At 36.0% G+C, this 9,762-nt stretch overlaps 1 protein-coding gene across 1 annotated transcript; it reads left to right on the forward strand.

Moving 5' to 3' along the window:
* Positions 1–204: 204 nt before the first annotated feature.
* LOC149731959 (uncharacterized) lies at positions 205–7,022 on the forward strand. Its single transcript, XM_089882274.1, has one exon. The coding sequence runs from the start codon at positions 1,494–1,496 to the stop codon at positions 2,808–2,810; it is 1,317 nt and encodes a 438-aa protein (XP_089738400.1). The 5' UTR covers positions 205–1,493; the 3' UTR covers positions 2,811–7,022.
* Positions 7,023–9,762: the final 2,740 nt, after the last annotated feature.

Here is a 9,762-nt window from a genome sequence, read left to right on the forward strand (position 1 = left end):
TGGCTCAACTATATATAAATAAAAGGGTTCTGGACCTAAAATACTTGTTTGACCACTTATCGCGCTAGACCGCACAACGTAAGAGCTATCAGACTTCACCATTATTACATACCGTTATCACATTTGTCAGACTAACACATCGGCTACATTTGTACCGAATTGGGTTAAAGGTGTTTCCTTTATACAAAGACCACTTTTTGAATTGAAGCACCCAAGTCAGACATTTGAAGGTATTCTATTTGAATAAGGTAAGCATCTGAGCTTTGGCTCAACTATATATAAATAAAAGAGTTCTGGACCTAAAATACTTGTTTGACCATTTATCGCGCTACACCGCACAACGTAAGAGCTATCGGACTTCACCATTATTACATACCGTTATCACATTTGTCAGACTAACACATCGGCTACATTTGCACCGAATTGGGTTCAAAGTGTTTTCTTTATACGGAGACTACTTTTCGAATTGAAGCACCCAACTCAGACATTTTAAGGCATTCTATTTGAATAAGGTAAGCATCTGAGCTTTGGCTCAACTATATAAAAATAAAAGAGTTCGGGACCTAAAATACTTGTTTGACCATTTATCGCGCTACACCGCACAACGTAAGAGCTATCAGACTTCACCATTATTACATACCGTTATCACATTTGTCAGACTAACACATCGGCTACATTTGCACCGAATTGGGTTCAACGTGTGTTCTTTATACGGAGACTACTTTTCGAATTAAAGGACCTAAGTCAGATATTTTAAGGTATTCTATTTGAATAAGGTAAGAATCTGAGTTGTGGCTACTCTACTTCCAGTTTCTTTTCCGTAATTCAATTATAAAAGTTTTTTCGACGACGGGACCAGTGACCAACTCTACTCTTCCAGAAGCAAGAAAACTCCACCCTCCACTCTAGCTGCGAAGACAAAGAGCTGCTGTTCCCCAGAAGAGAAAGTCTACTCCCCTCCATTGGACGACCACTCGAAGATTCCTCGACGACCTCCAGCTCTCGACCACTCTTCGAAGACCCTTCGGCGACCTCTCGGCTCCTCCTCGGTGTCGACGACGGAATTTACATTTTCTCGGCTTCACAAAAGACTTCCTTGGAAACAACCTTTGAACTCGCCCCTCCCACAAATTTTGGATTATAAGCTGCAAAACCTCTTGGATTAATCACCGAAACCTCATATTTGGATTACCCTTTCCGTGCTGAAAATTGGATTACTTACTACAACAAGAACTGAACTACCTTCCCTCTGCCCATCGACCAGGTGACTTGTTTTTGTTTTCCTATTGCTTTTTGTAGCTGTACTTGTAAATATTTTTCTTTTTTGTGCGCTTTGGTGTGTTTGGAACGCGCGCCGCGGCGCCTGCCGTTAGACAATCGTGTACCCGTTTTTTTCGTTTTTTTCTTTTTTTTGCCTTTTTTTCTTTTTTCTCGAACTAAAATTTTTTCTGCCGTCGCAAACTCTCCTTTTACATCAATTCAAAACTTTAGCCATGGCAACCTGCACGGTTTTAGAAATAGAATCAGAAATAAAGCGATCACTCATACTCCAACTGAAGGGCAATATTGAACATATAAGCGTTTCCGTGTTTATGGAACTCTTTGGTACAGGCAAGCCCCTTGAACTACTCAAAAATCAAGTTGACGGAGTAATTACTGACTCTTTTAAGGATATGACCTTTTTGATTACTATAAAACCAAAATTTGCCCATAATATCCAATCAATCATTAACCATATCAACAATGAAAGAGTAAAATTCGCTTCGGAAAATGGGAACGAAATGTATATATCTGCGTTTTTGCCATCCCCACCAAAAGAAATTGTTACACTGCACCCGGTCCCGGCATATATAGAATTTTCTAAGATAAAAACGTTACTGGAAAGAAACAGATGGGGCAAAATAGTGGAAATGGAATTTGGCTTCCACCGAAATTTCAAGAACATAAAAAATGGTTGGCTCAATGTATATTTTGAAAAACTGAACATAAACAATATCCCCAAAGTAATTAAAATATGTGGAAAATACGCTACAGTGACGAGGCCTGGGGAATCTCATCTACCCCTTTGTCGGTTCTGCAAAGAACGTGGGCATGTGCAAACAAGATGCCCAAAAAAAGGATACTGCACATTTTGCAAATGCGAAGGACATATTCTTCGAAATTGCCGATCCAGACCAACCGACATTCTGCAGAAGACCCCACAGCCATGGACAATAATAAGAAAAACCAACACCCAAATAATGCCAACACCCATACCCTCAACCCCTACCCAAAATAGATTTGCAATATTGGAAACTCAAACAAATGAAAACAACATGAATGAAGGAACCCCAACACAATTGGAGAACCTGAACAAATTTCCCCAACTTCTGAAAGCACCAAAAACGACCACTACCTCTACTCCAAAAAAGCAACGTACACCAAGACCCAAACCAATCCAACCAATCAGTAACAACTCCCAACAACTTCCTTCTGGACAAACAGACACTGAAGAACCTTATGACAAAAACCATTCAAATGCTTCAATCGCTACATCTGGTAAAAGTACACCATCAACTACAACTACCCCTCCTACCGATGGCAATACAATCTTCATGGGCGACCAAAACTTTTATGAAGACATGGAACTACCACTCGGCTACCAATCCAATATATACGAACTCAATAGAAACCAGACCTTTAACCAATCACAAACCAATGAAACAATCGAGCCACCGGAAATTCGAAGAAACCTACAATCCCTCTTTCAGATTCCTAGAGAAACCACACCGTCAAAAAGACCCAAACTCGAGCAGGAACATGTTACCTAACCTTCTTCCATCAAATATACTATCCTTTTTTATCGATCATGAATAAATTGTATGCTCCTTTTTATACCTAATGGCAGGCGCGGTCGAAAATAACGTAAAAATTGGAACGCTCAATATAAATGGCATAGACAATAAATCTCACGCAATATGCAATTATATGAATACTAACCAAATTAGCATACTATGTCTACAAGAAACCAGAATTATATCCCTCCGAATCTTAAATGATTTAGAGAGATTATGCGACGCAAAAATATACAATAATACAATAGTGGACAAAACCGACAACAACTTTTATAAGGGGACTATCATACTAATCAAAAACCATATACTGGACCAATATGAAACCGTCCACAACATAATTCTCCCAAACAGAATTCAAAATATCAAACTTAAAAGAGAAAATAATGAAATCGTTCTTTTCAATATATATTTGCAATCGGGAAAGAAACCTCAAAAAAGAATAAAACAATTAGAGAGCATGGTTCAATCTTTGGAATGCAACTTATATACAAAGAATATAATCCTTGGTGATTTTAACTTCGTAACAGAAAAAATAGACACGAAAAGCAATCTGCTATATAGTAAACATGAAATAAACAACTGGCGAAACATAGAAAGAAAATTTAACTTACTCGACCTTCATAGAAAAATACACAAAGATCAAATAGTGTATACGAGAATCGCACTCGACGCATCTCGCCGCATAGACAGAATATATACAAGCGATAACATGATACCCTTCATTATAGACATCGCGCATAAAATAAACTACTTTTCAGACCACAACAACTGCCCGATTGTAACCATAGCAATAGAAGCCACAAAAAATTGGGGAAAGTCCTTTTACAAAATAAATGATCGAATGCTTGAATACAAAGACTTATCAGATAATATAGAAATACTTTGGAACAATTGGAAACTCCAAAAAGGCAAAATCCTAAATGCCTTGGATTGGTGGGAAAAAGGGAAAATTATGATAACAAACGAATGTGCGGAATTTTCTAAACGCATAAACAAACTAGAAAAGTTACGATACAATGCGGCCGTACAACGACTAAACACAATAAAATCACAAAATAAAAAGCACCCCCCTTCTACGGAATATAGCCAACTGCAAAGTAAGATCAACAATTATGAAACTTCACTAAATAGAGGCGCAATTATTCGGGCAAAAATGACAAATTTTGACAACGAAGAACAACCAACAAAAGACTTCTTTCAATTCGAGAAAAATAACCAAAGTAGAAGTAGGATAATAAGCTTAAAAGACCATGCGGGTAATATAATGGTAGATAAAAAAGATATTATGCAGAATATACACACATTTTATAGAGAGCTATGGGGCAAAACACAAAAATCCAATGGCCAAACAAATTATTTGGAGATAATAGAACCAATCGATTGGGAACCAACCGAGCATACAGAAATAAATAGACCAATCTCAATAGAAGAAATAGAAACAGCAATTGAATCGCTAAACAAAAACTCCTCACCAGGTTGCGACGGAATTACGGAATTCTTTTACAAAAAACGGAAAAACAATATCTCGAAAGATCTAGCGGAACTATACCATAATATATACTTAAAACAAACCATGCCTAAAACCATGCGAACAGCAATAACTAAACTCATACATAAAAAGGGAGACAAAAGAGAGATAAAAAACTGGCGACCGATTTCCTTATTGAATAACGACTACAAAATCCTAAGCAAAATAATAAACAACAGAATAAAACCGATATTAACTAAAATTATAAGCAACAATCAAAAATGCGGGGTTGACGGTAGAGACATACACCAAGCACTATATAAAATACAAAGTACCATAGAATCCGCAAAACGTTTTAATAAAAACCTAACAATCTTGGCTATAGACTTTCAAAAAGCTTTCGACAGAGTAGACCACACTTTCCTCTTTTCCATAATAGACACTTTCCGCTTTCCCACTTATATCTCAAATTGGATCAAAATCATATACAAAAACTTAATAAGTATTATAGAAGTAAATGGTGCCCATACGGACGAAATAGAAACCCAACGCGGCATACGACAAGGATGCCCTCTAAGTATGTCACTTTTCATCATTGGAATAGAAATTCTAACAAGAAAAATAAATCAAAATAATAAAATATTCGGCTACACATTTAGACATATAGAAACAAAATGTATACAATATGCGGACGACCTCACAATTATGACGAGTGACATACGGTGTGTTAAAGATATTAAACGGGAACTAAACGAATATGAGAAGATATCGGGCCATAAAATTAATGCTGAAAAAACTCAAATCATTAGCAACGACCCGCATGCAATCGACGCACTTACTCAATTAGACTGGGTGGGACATATAAAACAGCATATAAAAATTCTTGGAATTTACTTTAGTCTAACCAATAACATGACAGAACAAAACTGGAAGAAGGCTGTCAACACGATCAGGCAAATTATACATACAAATTTAAATAGAAAACTAACACTGAACGGGAAAACACTACTAATAAACGCACTAGTAATTCCGCAGCTCATTCACATTGGTAAACATATACCACTTTCTACAAACTACGAGAAGCAAATAACAAAACTAGTTTACCGTTTTGTTTGGGAATCTAAAATAGAAAAAATTAAAAGAATAACGCTCCAACTCCCTAAAAATAAAGGCGGTAAAGCAATACCTGATATTAGAGTAAAGATAACTAGTGCACAGACAAGCAGACTATATACAATAACAAAAATAGATAAAACTACCGAAATATGGCACGAATGGACAAGATATCAATTAGGCACAGCAATAAAACTAGTAAACACTTCTCTCTACACTAATGCAGCCCCTAATTCAACACATCCAAACACCCTATACAATATAATCAGACAAACAATTTTTAAACTAAATATAGCAAACTTTAAATGGCAAAATGCAAAACTAAAACCAATATATGACACACTAAAAAGCCTTGAATCTCACACAAACACAATCAAAGTGGACAGCAAAGAAATAAAATGGTCGGATATAACTTGCAATTCCAAAGTTCTAAAACCTTTTTTCTCGAATATAGAACAAAACTACAATTACCTGATTGCAAATAAAGCTTTTTTCTTTGGCGACTTTAAAAAAAATTTCGCATCTAATTATTTTAAGGGTGAAGTAGAAATCACAAATTGCAAATTTTGTAGATCCAACTTTGATAACATTACCCATCTTCTAACCAAATGCCCCATCTCGATGGAAATTTTTAACAAAGTAGTTTTGCTCGCCAACCAGACCTTTACCTACGCTGTCAAATTAAACGAAAACCTAATTATGTTCAATAAACCAGACGTAGAAGGTAAAATGATAGGATTACGAAAACTGATAACGTTTACCAAAATAGAAATAATACAAGCGAAACAAAAACTGGACAGAGAAAATAAATATATTTGGAACAACGAAGAGTTCATTCGGAAAATGTTATGGGTAATTAAACAAAAATTGAACGTTTTTATAGCCAAAATAAAAAATTCGTCCAAAAGAGATGTAAAAACGATACTACAATTGAAATAGTTTTTCTAACTACTAGACATACCTATATGATACTGTAGTCCACCAGTCCAAATGTTAAGTTAAGTTTTTATGTAACTTCTTGCTAAAAATGTAAGCACAAATCAAATATTCCATACCGCTCTACCCTAACACACACCTATCTCTCGTGTACCCCCATGTAACCCTTAAACAAGTATATACCTTTTAATTATCCATTTATTTTCCTATATCCACCTTTTACCTACCAGTTAAAACATTCCTTCACCAAGTCACCTGGTCGACTTTCTCAAAAATCTACAAAATAACAATATGTATATTAACAAAGTGTTGTGCCCGCCAAATGTCATTATCCATTATTGTTAATTTTTGCTTGTACACTTTTCATTTTCGCATACCGCAATGATGAGACCATGACTTCAAATTGTAAACATTTCGTTTTAGACATATACTCTGAGCGGTTAAAAAAAAAAAAAAAAAAAAAAAAAAAAAAAAAAAAAAAATGAGCTTTGGCTCAACTATATATAAATAAAAGAGTTCTGGACCTAAAATACTTGTTTGACCATTTATCGCGCAACGTAAGAGCTATCGGACTTTACTATTATTACATACCGTTATCACATTTGTCAGACTAACACATCGACCCCGCAACGTAAGAGCTATCGGACTTTACCATTATTACATACCGTTATCACATTTGTCAGACTAACACATCGGCTACATTTGCACCGAATTGGGTTCAGGGTGTTTTCTTTATACGAAGACTACTTTTTTAAGAAAAGGACCTAACTCAGACATTTGAAGGTATTCTATTTGAATAAGGTAAGCATCTGAGCTTTGGCTCAACTATATATAAATAAAAGTGTTCTGGACCTAAAATACTTGTTTGACCATTTATCGCGCTACACCGCGCAACGTAAGAGCTATCGGACTTTACCATTATTACATACCGTTATCACATTTGTAAGACTAACACATCGGCTACATTTGCACAGAATTGGGTTCAAGGTGTTTTTTTTATACAAAGACCACTTTTTGAATTGAAGCACCCAACTCAGACATTTTAAGGCATTCTATTTGAATAAGGTAAGCATCTGAGCTTTGGCTCAACTATATATAAATAAAACAGTTCTGGACCTAAAATACTTGTTTGACCATTTATCGCGCTACACCGCACAACGTAAGAGCTATCGGACTTCACCATTATTACATACCGTTATCACATTTGTCAGACTAACACATCGGCTACATTTGCACCGAATTGGGTTCAAAGTGTTTTCTTTATACGGAGACTAGTTTTCGAATTGAACCACCCAACTCAGACATTTTAAGGCATTCTATTTGAATAAGGTGAGCATCTGAGCTTTGGCTCAACTATCTATAAATAAAAGAGTTCTGGACCTAAAATACTTGTTTGACCATTTATCGCGCTACACCAGATCGGCTACATTTGCACCGAATTGGGTTCAAAGTGTTTTCTATATACGGAGACTACTTTTCGAATTGAAGCACCCAACTCAGACATTTTAAGGCATTCTATTTGAATAAGGTAAGCATCTGAGCTTTGGCTCAACTATATATAAATAAAACAGTTCTGGACCTAAAATACTTGTTTGACCATTTATCGCGCTACACCGCACAACGTAAGAGCTATCGGACTTCACCATTATTACATACCGTTATCACATTTGTCAGACTAACACATCGGCTACATTTGCACCGAATTGGGTTCAAAGTGTTTTCTTTATACGGAGACTAGTTTTCGAATTGAAGCACCCAACTCAGACATTTTAAGGCATTCTATTTGAATAAGGTGAGCATCTGAGCTTTGGCTCAACTATCTATAAATAAAAGAGTTCTGGACCTAAAATACTTGTTTGACCATTTATCGCGCTACACCAGATCGGCTACATTTGCACCGAATTGGGTTCAAAGTGTTTTCTATATACGGAGACTACTTTTCGAATTGAAGCACCCAACTCAGACATTTTAAGGCATTCTATTTGAATAAGGTGAGCATCTGAGCTTTGGCTCAACTATCTATAAATAAAAGAGTTCTGGACCTAAAATACTTGTTTGACCATTTATCGCGCTACACCAGATCGGCTACATTTGCACCGAATTGGGTTCAAAGTGTTTTCTATATACGGAGACTACTTTTCGAATTGAAGCACCCAACTCAGACATTTTAAGGCATTCTATTTGAATAAGGTAAGCATCTGAGCTTTGGCTCAACTATATATAAATAAAAGAGTTCGGGACCTAAAATACTTGTTTGACCATTTATCGCGCTACACCGCACAACGTAAGAGCTATCGGACTTTACTATTATTACATACCGTTATCACATTTTTAAGATTAACACATCGGCTACATTTGCACAGAATTGGGTTCAAGGTGTTTTTTTTATACAAAGACCACTTTTTGAATTGAAGCACCCAACTCAGACATTTTAAGGCATTCTATTTGAATAAGGTAAGCATCTGAGCTTTGGCTCAACTATATATAAATAAAAGGGTTCTGGACCTAAAATACTTGTTTGACTATTTATCGCGCTAGACCGCACAACGTAAGAGCTATCAGACTTCACCATTATTACATACCGTTATCACATTTGTCAGACTAACACATCGGCTACATTTGTACCGAATTGGGTTAAAGGTGTTTCCTTTATACAAAGACCACTTTTTGAATTGAAGCACCCGACTCAGACATTTTAAGGCATTCTATTTGAATAAGGTAAGCATCTGAGCTTTGGCTCAACTATATATAAATAAAGGAGTTCTGGACCTAAAATACTTGTTTGACCATTTATCGCGCTACACCGCACAACGTAAGAGCTATCAGACTTCACCATTATTACATACCGTTATCACATTTGTCAGACTAACACATCGGCTACATTTGCACCGAATTGGGTTTAAGGTGTTTCCTTTATACGAAGACTACTTTTTGAATTAAACCAACCAAGTCAGACATTTGAAGGTATTCTATTTGAATAAGGTAAGAATCTGAGCTTTGGCTCAACTATATATAAATAAAAGAGTTCTGGACCTAAAATACTTGTTTGACCATTTATCGCGCTACACCGCACAACGTAAGAGCTATCGGACTTTACTATTATTACATACCGTTATCACATTTTTAAGATTAACACATCGGCTACATTTGCACAGAATTGGGTTCAAGGTGTTTTTTTTATACAAAGACCACTTTTTGAATTGAAGCACCCAACTCAGACATTTTAAGGCATTCTATTTGAATAAGGTAAGCATCTGAGCTTTGGCTCAACTATATATAAATAAAAGGGTTCTGGACCTAAAATACTTGTTTGACCATTTATCGCGCTAGACCGCACAACGTAAGAGCTATCAGACTTCACCATTATTACATACCGTTATCACATTTGTCAGACTAACACATCGGCTACAT

The sequence above is a fragment of the Ciona robusta genome, chromosome 8 (assembly GCF_009617815.1).
Source record: "Ciona robusta chromosome 8, ASM961781v2".
Lineage (NCBI taxonomy): Eukaryota > Metazoa > Chordata > Ascidiacea > Phlebobranchia > Cionidae > Ciona > Ciona robusta.

Bases quoted from the DNA above. Each gene is read 5' to 3' on its own strand.
- LOC149731959 (XM_089882274.1), top strand. From the start codon at position 1,494: ATGGCAACCTGCACGGTTTTAGAAATAGAATCAGAAATAAAGCGATCA.